General features: G+C 37.8%; 1 protein-coding gene across 4 annotated transcripts in view; it reads left to right on the forward strand.

Moving 5' to 3' along the window:
• Nucleotides 1–2,656: 2,656 nt before the first annotated feature.
• The window catches only part of Akap10 (A-kinase anchoring protein 10), a 59,293-nt gene continuing 43,932 nt past the window's right edge, over nt 2,657–18,017 (forward strand). For 3 of the 4 annotated variants that reach the window (XR_013092637.1, XM_076869289.1, XM_076869287.1), the window contains exons 1-3: nt 2,657–2,891; nt 9,810–9,857; nt 15,294–15,476. Coding sequence is in view for 3 of the 4 variants with exons in the window: in XM_076869289.1 (XP_076725404.1) it covers nt 2,804–2,891; nt 9,810–9,857; nt 15,294–15,476 (319 nt within the window). In the remaining variant the exon portion in view is untranslated. Of the gene's footprint in view, nt 2,892–3,008; nt 3,087–9,809; nt 9,858–15,293; nt 15,477–18,017 lie in introns of those variants that run through there. The other variant, XM_076869288.1, reaches the window with a different exon arrangement.

The raw sequence follows: 18,017 nt of genomic DNA on the forward strand, positions 1-18,017 counted from the left end.
AAGGTTTGCTCTTCTCTAACTTTAGTCAATCTCTCTTCAGATATGAAGTTTTATTGGTCACAGACAAGGGGTGTCTTGTCCTGGTTCCCCCATCAAGCCCCCAAGTGCATACTGGCTTCCAAATGCACCTTCAACCTTGGGGGATGCTGGTCAGAATTCACTTTGCTGAAGCTGGAGGAAACAGATGTTCACTTCAGCATCAGCTCACACAGGCATCCAGGGCCTCAGTCAGTCTTTTCTGCTCCAATATCCCTCCTCACCCAGGAAGATACTTGGCCTTGAAATCTTTTTCTTTTCTTTTAAATATTTTTATAATGGATATAATGGTGTATTAAGAATTGTAATACAAAAATAAATAAATATTTTTAGTTTTTTTAATATTTATTTTTTGGTTAGACACAATAGCTTTATTTTGTTTATTTATTTATTTTTATGTGGTGTTGAGGATTGAACCCAGGGCCTTGCACATGCTAGGCGAGTGCTCTACCACTGAGTCACAACTTCAGCCCTATTTTTTAGTTTTAGATGGACACAATACCTTTATATTTATGTGGTACTGAGGATCAAACTCAGTGTCTCACATGTGCCAGGCAAGCAATTTGCCACTGAGCCACAACCCCAGCCTGCACAGTGACTTTTTTCTGTGCAGTATGTTTCCTCCATACCAAAACGAAGTCTAAGTATCATTGCTTATCTGGAGGGTTTAGCACAGTACCTGTGTAAAGTAAGTTTTGGGAAATGTTAGCTTTCATGGCCTTTCATGCACTTGGGAAACATGCCTTGAAATCAAATAGGCAAATCTATTAACCTGCTCAAATAATATGGAAAAGATCCTAGGTTCTTTTTTTTTTTTTAATTTTAATATTTATTTTTTAGTTTTCGGTGGACACACCACCTTTGTATGTGGTACTCAGGATCGAACCTGGGCTGCTGGCATGCCAGGCGAGCATGCTACCGCTTGAGCCACATCCCCAGCCCAAGATCCTAGGTTCTAGGTAGTCTTATTACAGGGTTCAAGGCCTTCTGGAAAACTGGGACTGTGAAGGCCTTCCTTCAAACTCTAATTCTTGTAATCAAGTCAGAAAGATTTCAGACAAGTCATTCAGAGTAACAGGCAACGATTTTATTAGAAGGGATAGGAAAGGGGAAAAGGGAACAAGTTCAAGGGAAAGAGTGGGTCTTCTGAAAGGAGAGGGACAACTTGCCTCTCTTGTACTCCAGTTTTATTGGGGATCCCAAAGAAATTTCTTGGGAGTCCTGCCCAGGTCTACCTCTTGACTCAACTGACAGTAGTATGACATCAGACTTTCAAGTCCCCACTCCCTTGACAACTCAAGGTCATTTTGGCTCATATTGACTAATTCTAAATGGATTCTTAGCCAAAAAATTGTTATGGATTTTAGGCCAGGAGGAATTATCCTTATCTCTCTGGATTCCGGGATCTGATCTGTGAAAAGGGTCACAATACTCTCCCCCTTCAGGGTAACGCGGGTTCCTCTTTTTGAAAACATTTCAGGCCTGCATTTCTTCTGCACATAACAGGTAGTTTGCTAAGGAATATGAAATATCCTGACCACTTGAGCCACGTAGGGCAGCAGGTAAATTGCTTCTTGGAAAAGAAAGCATGTTGGGACCCACACAGCAGGCCCATTTGATAGAATTATTTTCTTAACTTGTTCCCACCACTCTCATCTGTCTGTCCCCTATCAGTCTTAGTACTGGTCAATGAGCAATCTTGGGCATGTTACCTCCTCTTCTGTATGTTTCGCTGTCTGTCCCATTATAGACTTAGTCGATTTAAAAAACCCTGAGAATGTATATTGACTTTTTACAGCCATTGGCTGGCTCCTTCCCTGCAGCTACAATCATCACCCACTCTTAGTGCATTTACTGAATGTTGAGGGTTAGCACTAAAGGTGGAGAGGCTCTATTCTTTCTGCTTTAGGAGTCGAGGGAGGGTCAGAAGATACACACGTAAATGACATTCAAATAAGACTTGAAAAGATATTTACTGGCGAGGCTTTTGTGTCGCTGTCCTTTTCAAATTTAACCATTCTTCGAGATAGCATTCTGAAAGCAAGTCCACTTTTTCCTTTTATTCTCTATGGTCACTATGACAGAGGGAGGGAGGCTTTGGAACTGCATAAAGCAGATTATTCCTCCCATTCCCCATTTAGGGTCGACTATTACCTAGAACCCGCCAGCCAGGTCAGCCCTGGGGAAACAGAGGCTGAGAGTGCAAAGTAGTATAAACCGTCCAGCATCTTTCGGTAAACTCTGAGGAACAGGAGGTGCGGCTGAGCTGGCTCTGCCTTTTAGAAAAGCAAGCTCTGCAACGTGCCCCACGGGCTAGGAGCTCCGCACCCGAGGCGCGCGCTTTCCCAGCTCCAGGGCGGGCTCCTGTTCCAGGACTGAATACTCCGTCTCAGTTTGACCCGCGTTCCATCTAGAGCCAGCGCCAGCGGACTTAAAACCTCACCGGGAACCGGGCTGGTTGCCGAGACCCGTGCCGCAGCAAGGAGGCTCAAAGCCGCACGCGCGCAGGGTCACGTGGGCGGTGCGGGCGCTCTCCAGCACCCACGGGAGGAGGTGGGGAGCAGGGGGCGGGGCTGGCGGACGGGCCTCCCGTGAAGCCTCGCGCGGGGAAGGACCGGAACTCCGGGCGGGCAGCTTGTTGATAATATGGCGGCAGGAGCTGCTTGGGCATCCCGAGAAGGCGGTGGGGCCCACACCCGGAAGAAGGGTCTCTTTTCTGGCTAGTGCTACAGCTCCTGCGGACCCGGAAGTCCGGGCCAGTTGCTGAATGAGGGGAGCCGGGCCCTCCCCGGGACAGTCCCCCCGCGCCCTCCGCCCCGACCCGGGCCCCGCCATGTCCTTCTTCCGGCGGAAAGGTACCTGAGGGGGCGCCGGCGGGGGGCCAGGCCGGGCCTCTGGGGCGGCGGTGGGACCTTTGGCCCTGCCAGGGCTTCCTTCAGGGCGGCTGCGAGGCCCTCGGTGAGCCGCTCGCCCTCTGCTCAGACGCCCCCTGATGCCTTGCTGTGCTCCGGGACTCTGCAGGGAGGGAGAAGGCGGCGGCCTCGCGCGAGGTCAGAGGGGGAATGGTCGCGCCTGTCCAAAAGTGTCTCCTGAAACCCACGGAAGTTGGTGCTTGTTTGCTTAACGACTTTCCAGGGTTTTTTGTTCTTGTTGTTTTTGCGTACTGTGGATCGAGGAAAAAACATTTATACCTTTTGACGGAAGTTTCTGGCTTTTCCGAATTTTATTGAGGGTTTAATGCCTAAAAGCAACATGTGAAAAATAGTTTTTTTCCAACCAGTGCTCGTTTCCAGTTTCCTCTTTTTTTGGGGAGGGGGAGGGATGGGGGAACTGCTGTTCCTAAAATAAAACGACTTACTACTGAAGTTTCTTAATGAGGAAGACCGCTTCTTTTGATGACTTAGCAAGTTTACTAATTACTGGAACCTTAACTTTACGAAAGAACTACTTATATTTCTGATTTTCAGTTGTAAAACGTGCCCAATTATTAAGTAGAGGCATCATGATTTTGATCCTGGGAAAGGTCATTGCATTTCATTAAAAATACATATCCAAAGAGAAACAGAGAGAGTTTCTTACGATGGTAATGGTTAGTTTGTGAATTCTTGTTGTTTCAAAGGAAAGGTTCCAAGTTTGGCGGGTGGTGGCGGGGGAGACACTAAATCATGGACTTGGTTCACAAGACAGCTCATTTACTAACAATGTAAACTGGTTTAGGCCAATTAACCCACTTTTCACTCTTTTCTCAGTGGAGAATCAGGTGATTCCTAAAGGCTCTATTGAACTCTGACTATAAAATTCCTCTTAAGTGGTTACAAGGTTTTAGTAACTGATGCTGAACGAAACAGTACTGAGAGGATGAAACTGGTAAAATGATAGGATGCTTTATAAAGTTCCTAGGTAGAGAGAATATATAGTTTATGTTGAAGTAGTTAGGATTTTTGTTGTTTGTTTTGTTTTTGGGAAAGAAAGCATTCAAAGATGGGCTAATTAGGTGTTGCACAACATATTCTTGTCTCTATGCTCTACAATCTGCCAGGCACTTTGCTAGGACCTCATGATTAAGCACTCAACAAGAAAAAGCCCTACTGTATGAATGTGTGTATCTCTTTGTGTTTACAAATTGAACAAAGTGTAATGAAAGAGTAATTGAAGAAAGCCATATTTTGGTTAGATGTGAGGGAAAACTCAGCAGGCGATGTTGAAATATAAAGCCCAAAGGATTAGTGAGTAGGAGGTAACTTTAGAGAGGACTGGGAAGAGCACTTGAGACAAGAGAATAAAGAGCTTGGTGTGCTCTTCAAGAACAGAAAGAAGGTTGCTGTGACTGGGGCATGGAGAGGTAGGCAAAGATCAGATGATTGAGAACTTTATAGGTTGTGGTTAGGTTTCATTTTAAACACAAAAAGAATATTTTAAAATTCTTTGAAGAAGAATGATTTGATATGTTTTAAAAAGATCATTTTAGATGCATTTTGGAGACTGGATGTGGCAAGATTAGAAGCTAGAAACAGTCTTATTAGGGATCCCATCCAGGCCTTAAATGCCGTCTTTAAATACTACCTATGTGTTTATGACTCCCAAATTTACACCTCCAGCTTGGTTCTTCACCCCTAAATACAGACCAATTGTTGGTCTGCTTTTTATCTCTACCTGATAAGTTTATTTACAATATCTAAAGTTTAACTTCAGATTTAGTCCTTCTAAACCTGTTCTTCATATTTTTGGTCTTTTAATGATGCTCTGACTTAAACTTTGGTACATTGTTGCCCCCCTCCCTTCTCTCCTACTGTATGTCTGATCATCAACAAATTTGTTAGGACTATCCCAGGTCGTGGCTAAATCCAACCACTTTTCACCATTCTCACCCTGGTCTAGGATTGGGGAAAGAAAGCATTCAAAGATGGGGCTAAATAGGTGTTGTACAACATATTCTTATCGCTATCGTCTCCAGTCTGCCAGGCACTATGCTAGGACCTCATGATTAAGCACTCAACAAGAAAAAGCCCTACTGTATGAGTGTGTGTATCTCTGTGTGTTTACAAATTGAATAAATTGTAATGAAAGAGTAATTTAAGAAAACCATCCTCTTTGTTTAAATTGAGTGGCTAAGATAAGCCCTATGAGGAGATGTCATTTGAATCTCAGTTTAAATGTTAAGAGAGGAAGCAGCATTATTTTTGCTATAGCCTTGTGTTTGGTTTCCCTTCCATTTTTCATTCATTTGTTATATTTTCAAAAGAGATGCACAGAAATAAATCTAGGTTATATATGGGAACTGGGTATGTTAAAAAAAGTTCCTAGGGGCTAGCGCTGTGATTCAGTGGTAGAGCGCTTGCCTGGCACATGTGAAGTCCTGAGTTCAATCCTTAGCACCACATAAAATAAATGAATAAAATAAAGCTATTAAAAAAAAGTTCCTAGTCAGTTGGGAAAGGATGAATTAGTAAATGATACTGGTTTCTATGTAGCAGGAAAAAAAAAAAAAAGAAGTTCAATATATAGCAGGGGACAGCAGGCTTTTTCTGTAAAGGACCGGAAAGTAAATACTTTAGGATTTGCAAGCATTAAACTCTCCTCTAGCTTTGTGGCTATAGGCATTGTGTAAACAAATGGGCATGGCTGTGCTATAGTAGAACATTATTTATAAAAAATGTGATAGGCTAGTTTTGACCCATGAGCAATGGTTGTTGATCCCTGATATACAGAAATAAATTCCAGGTAGATAAGAGCCCTAAATGTGGAAAAGCAAAAGCTGAAATCATAGAACACAGAAGGAAAAATCTGACCATGGAATAGAAAAGATATATATTTTTTATTGACTTTTTTTTTAGGTGGACACAATATCTTTATTTTATTTTTATGTGGTGTTGAGGATCGAACCCAGTGCCTCACTTATGCCAGACAAGTGCACTACTGTTTGAGCCACATCCCCAACCCAGAAAAGGATATTTTAAAAAAATCAGTCTAACCCCAGCAACTCAGGAAGCTCAGGGAGCCAGATCCTGCCCCAATATAGAAAAAAGGACTGGGAATATAGTTCAGTGATAGAGCTCCCCTGGGCAATCCCCTCAACAACAACAAAAAGCCCCAAATCCCCACAAGAGCCAGATGTCAGCTCATGCTTTCAATTCCAGCTGCATGGGAGACTGAGATGAAAGGACAGCAAATCAGGGCTAACCTGGGCAACTAAGGAAGACCCCCCTTCTCAAAACAAACAAAATAACATAGTCTGTAATGTTAATCTAGCTACTTAAAAAACAAAACAAAACAAACAAAAACAAAACAAAAAAACTTCCATACAATAAAATATGCCTAGGATAGTTGTTACACAAATAACAAAAAGGTTTAGTATGTGTAGACTTAAAAGGACATGAAAGAGGCAGATCATGAGAGGAAGTCTCAGTGGTCAATAAACACGAAAGGTGTCTAATCTCAAAGAAATTAAGTTAAAACATCAAATAGCATTTCAAAACTAGTAACTTGGCAGAAATTAAAAATACTAAGGATGAGAATATGAAAGCCTGGCTTGGTGGGGCAAGCCTGTAATCCCCATCGACTCAGGAGACTGAGGCAGAAGAATTGCAAGTTCAAAGCCAGCCTCAACAATTTAGCGAGGCCCTACACAACTCTGAAAGACACTGTCTCTAATAAAATATTTTAAAAAAATATTTTAAATAAATACATTTTTGTTTATTTTTATGTAGTGCTGAGGATTGAATTTATGGTCTCACACGTGTGGGGCAATCGCTCTACCACTGAGCTACATTCCCAGCCCTAATAAAATATTTTTAGAAAGGGCTGGGGCTGGGGTTGTGGTCAGCGATAAAGCGCTCACCTGGCACGTGTGAGACCCTGGGTTCGATCCTCAGCACCACATAAAAATAAATAAGCAAAATAAAAATATTGTGTTCACGTATAACTTAAAAAAAGGGGGGGGGGCTGGGGATGTGGCTTAGTGGGTAAGTGCCCCTAGGTTCAATCCCTGGTACCTTAAAAAAAAAAAAAAAGAAAGAAGAAGCAGCATAAATTGGTTCAGTGTTTTCATTAAAATGAAATAATTGAGCCAGCACAGAGGCAACTGCCTGCAATCCCAGTAATTTGGGAGGCTGAGGCAAGAGGATTGCAAGTTCAAGACCAGCCTCAGCAATTTAGTGAGGCCCTAAGTAATTTAGCAAGCCCTTGTCTCAAAATTAAAAAAATAAAAATGTGGCTCAGTGGTTAAGCGCCCCTGTGTTACATCCCCAGTACCAGAAAAACAAAACAAAACAAAAAAGCCCCCACAATTTGTTATTTAGTAATTTCATTTCAAGGAATTTATATTAGATTCTTGCATATATCATAGGAAAACTGTACCAGAATGTTTATCACATCGATGTTGTATGTGAAAATTAGAAATAAAGTACATGTTTAATAATATAAAAGTGCGTAAATATATAAAGGAATTAGGTGTGTAAAATAAACTAGAGCTACATGAATGAACTAGAACTGCATTTATAGGTGTCATGTTGAATGAATACAAGTCAGATATGTATAGAATACTGTTTACGTATTTTATTTTTTTGTTGGGGATTGAACCTGGGAACTCAGGCATACTAGACAAGCACTCTACCACTGGATTACCCGCCCCTCCCCCCCCCAAAAAAAAACCTCATTTGTGTAATTTTTAAAGATGTATAGGATTTGCAAGCCTTATGGTGTTGCATTTTGTTGTTGCTTAATGTGTGTATATGTGATAACAGTGTCAGTGGGTTGTATGTACATTTTTATGTTTGAAGTGTAATAGGAGCTCTGATTAGAAGAATTATTTTGAAGGTGGAAAATAGCTGTGGAGGTAGGTATATTTCGGTGGTAGAATCAGTTTTTCTTAGAGGAGGTTTCAGTGTGGGAGGTAAGGGAAAGAGTAGAGAATGTTAAGCATTACTCTCAGATTTTTGACCTGAGTTTTAGATGGCTGATGGTGTTATTTAATGGGGGAAGATGAAGACTGAGGTAGAAACAGGTTAGAGAAAAGATGATACGTTACCAGACAAGTTAATGGTTAGCTATATGAACTAGAGATGAAAAAAGATTTAGAATGGAGACTTAAAATTTAGGAATTATAACTTATCTATGGTACTGAAAGAATGGGAACCCTGATCTTTACATATTGTACATGTACTGAAATGTCACTCTGTACTATGTACTATTACTATATGTCGGTTAAAAATATATTTTCTGGGCTGGGATTGTGGCTTAGTGGTAGAGCACTTGCCTAGCATGTGAGGCGCTGGGTTTGATTTTCAGTACCGCATATGAATAAATAAAGTCCATTGACAACTAATTTTTTTTTAAAATATATTTTTTCAGGGGCTGGGGTTGTGGATCAGTGGTGGCACACTCGCGTAGCATGCACAGGGCACTGGGTTCGATCCTCAGCACCACATAAATGTAAAATAAAGATAGAAGATCAGGTAGAAAATACACATGTATATGGATTAAAAGAAAAGAGGCACCCACACTTTTCCTGAGAAACTCCCAATGGGCAAAGGAGGAGAGGCCAGTAAGGGATAAGAGCTGAGAAATGACTAGAAAACTAGGAGAGTAGGGTGTAACAGGAGGCAAGACAATTTGATGTTTCAAGCGAGAGATTTGTTTGGTTGGTAGATGCAGCTCTTCACCAATTACTCTGCATTTCCTATTTTTGTGATCAGTACCTGAGATGCTCTTAATTATTTTCTCCATTGCTGGTCTCTGCACACTTGCAGGTAGACTTCTTTATGGAAGGATCACTGCCTTTACTGAGACAGAAGAGAATCTGGCACATGCTAGATTGTTAATGGATTAATTGTTAGTGGACTAACACTCAGTGAGATACTCTTGAGAGTTATTTCCTCCTACTAACATTTAAACTTTTAATATTTCCGAGCACAAGTAGAGAGATGGGCAAATTTTGGGATTTCTTATTTTGATAATCTTTTCATGATGGGTTTACAGACTATTGTTGAAAGAAAAAACAATAAAAGTGAAGAAGTTTAAAAATAGTCTTCTGTCAGATCCTGTAATGGAGTTCACACTGGCTTGACTTCCTTTCTTGTATGTTATATTGTTAGCTTATCTGCAGTAGACTGTTTCACTGTTTTGTGTAATAGAGGAAAAATTATATGATCACTTTAGAGACAACTTGTTACATCTTGAATGTTAGGAGGTTTATTTAGAATGTAAGTTTAGAATGTTTGCCTTTTATTGGCATGGGGGGGATTCAGAAGTAAGATGATATACAACCAAAGAAATCTTTTTCTTTACTATGCTTATAATACCCAGTACAGTGGATGGTATGTGGTAATAATATTAGTTAACATTTATCCTAAATTTACTTTTAGTTAGTCTTCAAATGCCCTTTACAAGTGTTTATTTTTTCATCATAAGCTAAGGTAGGTTTTATTATTGACCTATTTTTTTATTAATCAGGGAGATTAAGACACAGTGAAGGAAAGTAACTCATTCATGGTTAATAAGTGGGAGAGGCAGAATTTGAACACAGGTGTTGTGACCACATGGTTTCCCCATACACAATGCCCTGTGTTTTTTGACTGAATGCTGTTCAGAGGTCACTTTCTTAGAGAAAGTTTTCCTGATAGCTGCGTTACCCTGTCCTGCTCCAAGGCCATTAGTCCATTTTTCTGGAACTTCCAATACTCATGTGTTAGAATAAAGCTTCTCTGAGTTTTGCAATGTATAGCAGGGATCTCTTTGACTACAGAGGTTGGTTATGATTCACTTTTGTCTTCTAGTGAAAGGCAAAGAACAAGAGAAGACTTCTGATGTCAAGTCCATTAAAGGTGAGTTCATCCAAAGTGATGTCTTCACATTTATGAGCTTTACATTTATTAGCTTTTTAATCCTGTTATCTTCTCCCTTTTGGCGTTAGTCATTTCTTTTTAAATTATTATTGTATTTTAAATTATTATCATATTTTTAAATTATTTATGATTGTGACTTATTTCCTTCTTTAACCTGTAACTCCTTAACAATTATCACATAATAGTCTGTAACAGAGCATTTGGTGGCTACACTAGTGAACCAGTACCCTTCTTATTCATAACACATTTGATTGTTCCCTAAAAAGTGATTAGCTATCTTTATTCACTAAAGCAAAACAAAAGACTACTCACTTGAACAGTTTTGACTGCTAAGGGAAAGCACTCCCATTTATAAGGCTTGGTTTTCTGTTTATTCAGAAATGTGAATGATTATTTTAAAATTTATTCAGACAACTTTGTTCTCAATACATTGTCCTTATTTCTAGGTTACAGTGCGCTTTTTTTTTTTTACATTATAATCTGCTATGTTTTTGACTCATTCCATTAGAGATTGTAATGGGAAAATTACAATGGGAATTATTTCCATAGTCACTAGATATGAATTTTGTAAATGTAGTAACTTAATTTCATCAAATCTGTAGATTGTTACATTTAGATTTTTTTTAATGTTTATCTGTTGTGTAGCTTACATGGAATGTTTATATAATGTTTATTATATATGTTATGTTCAATTTGCCAGAGAAAGAATGATTATAATTTATTATGAATTTTGCAAGATCAGCTTTGTTGTCTATTTTTTATAATTTAAAGCCAGTTGAATCTCACATTAGTTCACACTGCTTTTTCTTTCTTTCTTTTGGCACTAATAAAGTCTGAAAGCCCTTAGCCAGCAGAAGCTTGTAAAAACTAGATCTGATTGTGTGGAAGGAAGGAACTTTGATATCTCAGGAAGTTAGAACACACCAGTCTTCTATTCCAGACTTTGCCACTGACAGTCTGACCTTGGGAAGTCATGTAACTTTCTTCAGATTCTTCATTTGTAGAATGATGGGATTGGCCTAGCTGGTTTCTAGATTTCTAAATTTAAAATCCAGGCTAAAAAATTTCAAGCTCATATTACCTTGTTGCAATATATAATTGGTGCTTCATAATCACTGACTTAATCTTAAAACAATACAAAAATAGTACAGGAAACACCCCTTCAAGAAGTTTGCAGTTTAATTGAGAGGGGGAAGCAGTTTTCAGTCTATGATTAGAAGGACAAGCTTAGTCATAGAACAGTAGCAAATAAAGCAAAATAATAATAGCTACTATTTGTGGAATATGCCTTTTGTTTTAGTTATTAGACAAAAACTGTGGCTGTAACAGTGAACAAAAAGGACTTATTCTTAATGAATTTGCAGATTGCTACAGGAGAGGAACATTAATCAAATAATCCCACAGGTAACTTAGGCTAGATTAGTAGTAATGGGAATAGGGAGATCTAGACTGATTTGAAAAAAATTTTAGGAGCTAAAATGAATAGAACTTTGTTATTGATTAAATATGAGGTATGAAGAAGAGGGAGATATAAGGTTAATGGCTACCTTTCTGGCTTGCCAAACAGAACAAAGCTGGAAAATTATATGTTCAGTTTTAGTATTTAGAGGAGTAAGTGCTTTCGAGTTACTAATTTACATATGTTATATGCGCAGATAATTTTAGGGTCTAATTTTTAATCAAAGGATAGAGACTCTAGGTTTAAGTCCTACCTGTTGAAATGTTTCTTTACTAGCTGATAGACCTAGGGCAAACTATTTAATTTCTTTTACACTTGTGTCTTCACCTCTAAAACAGGGATTGCTGGATTATTATGAGAGAAATAAAATATTGTCTTCCCCCAAAAAGAAAGTGTTCATTAAGAAACCAGTATAGTGCCTAGTAATATATAGTAGATTCTCCATTGGCAGCTATTATCTAGTTTTAGCATAGTAGTCCCTCAGGGTTGAATTAGTCAAATTAAGAGAAGTATCGCAAGGAGTTCAGATGAGTTTGTAATTAATAAATAATTTCTGAAGTTGAGGAGAAACTTATGAAAATGAGACCTACCTTGTATAAAAGTTGAAAGGTTTGAATGAAAGAGATGATTCTTTCCCTGCCAGCCTAGCATTTTATTATTTCTCCTCCTCCTCTCTTTCTTCTTCCTTCCTTCCTTCTTTCTTTTCTTCTTCTTCTCCTTCTCCTTCTCCTTCTCCTTCTTCGGATTTGAACATGGGGGCCCTCAGCCACTGAGCCACATCCCCAGCCCTTTTTTGTATTTTATTTGGAGACAGGGTCTCACTGAGTTGTTTAGCTCCTCACTATTGCTGAGGCTGTTTTTGAACTTGTGATCCTCCTGCCTCAGCCTCCTGAGCTGCTGCTGGGATTACAGGTGTGGACCACCGAGGCTGGCTAGCATTTTATTTCTTTGAGTGTATATTGTTCAGGAGAGCTTCACGTAAGAAAAGGGAAATACTTGCAGAAAGATTGAGATGATATTTAGAGGGTCCTTAATGGCCAGAAAAGAAAGTAGAGACAGAAAATGGAGTCAACATGGCTACTTACTGGTGTTTATGAAAGGTCAGTCGGTTAGGTAGGATAGAGACCTTAGAAGTTCTTTTCTTAGTGCAGTTGAAAATGAACAGATAAATAAATGTTTAAACATCTTGAAAGAAAAGTTTACAGATATTGGCAAGTAAATAGATATAGTGAAATGAGACAATGAAGCTGGGTGCATGCCCAGCTTGGGAGGCTGAGGCAGGAGGTTCATAAGTTCAAAGCCAGCCCCAGCAACTTAGCGAGTCCCTAAGCAACTCAGTGAGACTTTGTCTATATATAAAACATAAGAAAAAGGCTGGGGATGTGGGCTCAGTGGTTTAGTGCCCAAGTTCAATCTCCTATACAAAAAAAAAGGGGGTGGGGAGACCTTTTTTGAGATTCAGAGACTGGAGGATTGAACAGAGATCAGGAAATTAGGAAGGAGAATTAGTTTAGAAGATGTGATATTTAGAAGTTTGATATTTTAAAGAATTGAGCTTGATAGCTTGTGGAACCAACCTACCAGTAGATGAATGGATAAGGAAACTTTGGTGTGTGTGTGTGTGTGTGTGTGTGTGTAATTGAACATTACTCAGCATTAAAAGAGAATAAAATCATGGTATTTGCAGGTAAATGGATGGAGTTGGAGAATATGCTAAGTGAAGTAAGCCAATCCCAAAAAACCAAAGATCGAATGTTTTCTTTGATATGAGGATGCTGACTCATAATGGCAATGGTGGGGGATTGGAGGAATGGAGGAACTTTAGATAGGGCAAAGGGGAAGGAGGGGAAGAAGGGGAAGGGGGGGTGAGGGGGTAGAAATGATGGTGGTATGAGTTAGACATCATTACCCTAAGTACATGTATGAAGACATGAATGGTGTGAAAATACTTTGTGTACAATCAGTGACTCGAAAAATTGTGCTCTATATGTATAATATGAAATGAATTGCATTCAGTTATTGTGTGTAATAAATTAGAATAAATAAATAATTTAATAAAAAATAGAAGACTTGAGCTTAAAATGGCAAAGTCAAAGTGAGAATATATAATAGTAAATGATTGAAGATACAAAACTGGAGTCCAGGTTAAAGAATAGGTCTGAAAAGTCAGGGATTCTCCAGCTGTTCTACAGAAGTGTCCACTTTGAGGCATGAGTAAGACTGTATCTTTGAATCAGCCAGAATGAACTCTGGTTTTATCCATTTTACAGGCATATCAGGGTCTGTATTTTATTAAGTTTATTTAGGCAGGGGAAGAAAAGGAGTTTACAGCTTTTAAAAAAGGAAAGTTTAAAAACTTGCTCTGGTAATATTGGAGGTTTAAGAATAAATGTGCTGTCTAGCAGAAAGAATTAAAGAACAGCCTGAGGAGGACCAGAAGTTAAGGAAGAAGACCATTGCTGACACAGTGGACATTTAATAAATGTATACCTAAAGAATGAGAGGGATGAACAGATAGAAAATTAGTGGTTACCATGGAGGCTGAAGTCAGATGGAATATCAGGAAGGAGCAGGTAAATAAGAGGTACTAGTTCTAACAAGTTAAGGGTGGGGGAAGCCTTGCACAAGTGAGTTAGTAGTATATTACATTATTATAGATGTCTAATTAAGAAACAATTAGAAAGTCTAACCATTCCCATGGGATCTTACTCGTAATTTATTGTCTTTATAAGAAAACTATTGTCCATAAACTTGCTAAAATGATTTTGCTCCCTTTAATTTAACATGAAAATTTAAAAAATTAAGTTTTCTTTTAAAGTTGAGCAAATAGTTCGAAGGCATGTACTCTCCATCCCATAATTCCCAAAATTCTTATTGAATGATGGATAAATTTAAATACCTGGTAAATATGCATAGATATCCATATTTTAAAATATTTTATCCTATAAACACATATCAAAGAGCCATCGACTGAATTATAGTACTATGCGTTCTTTTTACATAGTTCGTCTTCATTACTCAGATTTTGCATCTGAGACTATTGCTGAAATTGAGAGCATTTATGAAGGATACTAGGAGATTCAGCTTTAATTATCTGAGAGCATTTATCTTGAGGCAGAGACTGTTTAGTGACCTTTATCATTTCTCTCCTTCTTGTTATAGCAAGAAGGCAAAACTTCTTAAAAACTTTTTATGAGAGTCATTGATAGTTCTGTGGAATACATAGGATAGGTAGAATCTTAATTATCTATACTTTGACAGTATTGTTATATTGAGTGATTTCCTATTAGTGAATTGGTAACTAACTTCTTTATTCTGAAGTCAAAAGGATGACTTCAAAGTATTTCTTCAGACTACTAAACAAAATATATTTTTTAATTTTTTTATATATTACTGGTGATTCAACTCAGGCCTCACACATGCTTGGCAAGCATTCTACCACGAAACTTTAATTCCATCTCATATTTTGTAAGTTTTACATGTGCTTCATCTTTGAACTTTAATCATCAATATATTTTATTAGATGAAGAAATCTTGTTACTCAACTAAAAAAAATATTCTAAAGATTATTTCTTCAGTTTTCTCTCCCCCAGGTATTTATTTTGTAATTTTGGTTTTGCTTCTGAAGCAAGCAAGGATTAAGAAATTGAAAAGGGTCCATATTTCAGAATGGTTTGGTACTTTTTATTCTCCATAAACAAAGTTCTCAAAGAAGTATCTTTTATTCACTTTAAGTACAGTATTTTGAGAGTTATAAATAATATTAAGTGTTTTCTTTCCTATTTTTTGCTATTTGATTGTGTTATCTTTCATCTTAAGTATTTTTTGATGAGTATGCTGCTTAAACAGAGTGTTATGTAACTTAATTTTTGAAGTTTTCTGAAAGTTGTCTGAAGAGTTTTAGGTTATTATATTCTGTTTAATTAACGACTTTTTTTTTTTTTTTTTAATTACAGCTTCAGTATCTGTACATTCCCCACAAAAAAGCACTAAAAATCATGCCTTGCTGGAAGCTGCAGGACCAAGTCATGTTGCAATCAATGCCATTTCTGCCAATATGGACTCCTTTTCAAGTAGCAGGACAGCAACACTTAAGAAGCAGCCAAGTCACATGGAGGCTGCTCATTTTGGGGACCTGGGTAAGTGGCTATCACTTTTTGTTGACTCTGATAAAGAAAGGACTTGAGTACAATATGTGAAACTCCTGTCATAGTGTACTGAACAATGTCATTGGAAGGGACTTTGAAAAAATATATTTAAATTAAAGTAGCAGCAATGAGTGTTACAGGTGACAACTGTGTTATGTTCCTATAAATATACAAAATGTAAAGCATGACTAGTATAAAAATGAGCAATTTCCAGAAGTATATTTGACCGTTAAATACATGAAAAAGATGCCTTACTTCAGTAGTGCTGAGGGAAATCTAAATTAAAATAATGGGTTTAAGCACATTAGCACATATTTAAGATTTGGTAATTTGAATATTAGTGAAGAAGCAGGGAAATGACCACTCCCTTAGTGATGATATAAATTGGTGAAAACTTTTTGGAAAGCAGTCTGTTTGATAGTAATTGTCAAAATATAAAGTTTCTGTGCCATATAGGCAGCGCTTCTTTGTAAAACTTGGCCCTTGGCGATGCTTGCCCATATGAACAAAAATGTGTAAGTATGTGTAAAAGTTATTTGTAGTAGTGTTGTTCATGATAGCAAAAAATTAAGAACAACGTATAGATATCTGTTAGGAGAGAAATAATCAAATTTGCTATATTCTGGAATACAATGTAGCCATTTAAAAGCAGTAACCATTTAAATACAATGTAGCCATTTTAAAGTCAGAGAATATCTTAAGATGCCTTAAAGTGAAAAATGGTCACATAGGGGTGCATATGGTAAGATTTCTGTTATGTTAAAATAACTCTCCCCCATAAAGAGATATGTAGGAGATCCTTGTTTTCTGAGTATTTGTTATTCAGACTTCTTCACTTATAAAAATTGCACGTCATAAATAGAAAAAAATTCATAATGAATTGACTTCTAATGAAATTATTCCCTTTTTTGATATCTCTTTGCTTAATATTTTATATACTCAAAGCCAGGATGCCTAATCTTTCTGGGTTGTACTCAACAATGCACTTCAAACAAATGCTTATTGGTCACAAAGTAAAATTATAAGTTTTACTGGACATATTGTTGGTGGGAATGTAAGTGGTATAGTCACTCTCGAAAACAGTGTGACATTTTCTTGTAAAGCTAAACACAGAATTACCATATGACCCAGTACTTGCACTTTTAGACACTTATCTTAGAGAAATGAAAATTTTATGTTTACATAAAAACCTGTACACAAATGTTGATGGCAGCTTACTAGTGATAAAGTGAATGTCCTTCAATAGCTAAATGACCTGGTAAATTCATACCACAGAATACTACTCAAAAATAAAATGAAATAAACTATAAACACAACAGGGATGAATTTCAAGGGAATTGTGGTAAAAGGCAAAAGTCAATCACAAAAGGAATGTTACTGAAAGCCCAGCCCTTGTCCCTGATGCCAATCAAATAAGGAGGATAAGATTTTGAGAAAAAGGAAAAAAGTTTTATTTCTTTGCTAGCAAAGGAGAAACACAGGGGATTCCTGTCCGAAAGGCCGTAATTCTGCCCATCAGTAGGAACACAGGGCTTTTAAAGAGGTGATTAAAGGATACATTCTATATGGCCTCTGTTGAAGTTGTAATTTACTCTTTAATTTGGGAGATAGTCAATTCTGAATCTTCTGGTACCATCCCCAGAGTCTAGATTACTTCATTCCAATGGTGGGTATGTATTCAAGGACAGATAAGTCTGCCTAGGATAGTGAAAAAAGGTGATCCTGTTTCCCCTAAGATTAGGGAGGGGGAGAGATTAAGGAGGAGCAGGGAGGGGAAGAGAAAGAAACATGTCCATTTTAAAAATCATTTGCAGTGGCACAGCACCAAGGGCTATAATTCAAAGTATAAAGTGGACCACCATTACAGCAGAAGTACATTTGCGTAGCATTCTTGAACTGATAAAATTAGAGAAATTAAGAAATTAGTGACTGCCAGTTAGTGATGGGGGAGGTAAGGAGACTTGGTGAGTATGGTTATGAGTGGGCAGCATGAGGAATCCTTGTGGTGTTGAAACTTTAATGTCTTGGCAATGGATACATATATCTACACATGATAAAATTACATAGAACTAAATATACACAAATGAATACAAGTAAAATTGAGGAAATCTGGAATAAAATTGGTGGATTCTATCATTGTCAGTATCTTGGTATAATATTGTATACTCCCATTTTCAAAGATATTACTGGGCTGGAAATTAAAAAGCTCAAGGGCTCTTCCTTTCTTTCTCTCTCCCTCCCTTCCTTGATTGGGATAGAACCGAGGCCCTGTACATGCTAGCTAAGTAGCTTATTGCTGGGCTACACTCCCAGCCCTTCAAGGGATTTTTCTATATTATTTCTCACAACTCTGTGTGAATCCATCATTATCTCAAGGTTTAATTAAAAGAAAATTTAAAGTCTTGCAAAATATCAGGATTTCCTTAAATTCATGAAGTGATACTATCAAAGATGGACTTAGTTAACATTGATGGCAAGATAGTCATGAGAAATGATGACACATGAAGTGCTTCAAAAGAGAAACATTTGAAT

The sequence above is a fragment of the Callospermophilus lateralis genome, chromosome 11 (genome assembly GCF_048772815.1).
Source record: "Callospermophilus lateralis isolate mCalLat2 chromosome 11, mCalLat2.hap1, whole genome shotgun sequence".
In the NCBI taxonomy this organism is placed as follows: domain Eukaryota; kingdom Metazoa; phylum Chordata; class Mammalia; order Rodentia; family Sciuridae; genus Callospermophilus; species Callospermophilus lateralis.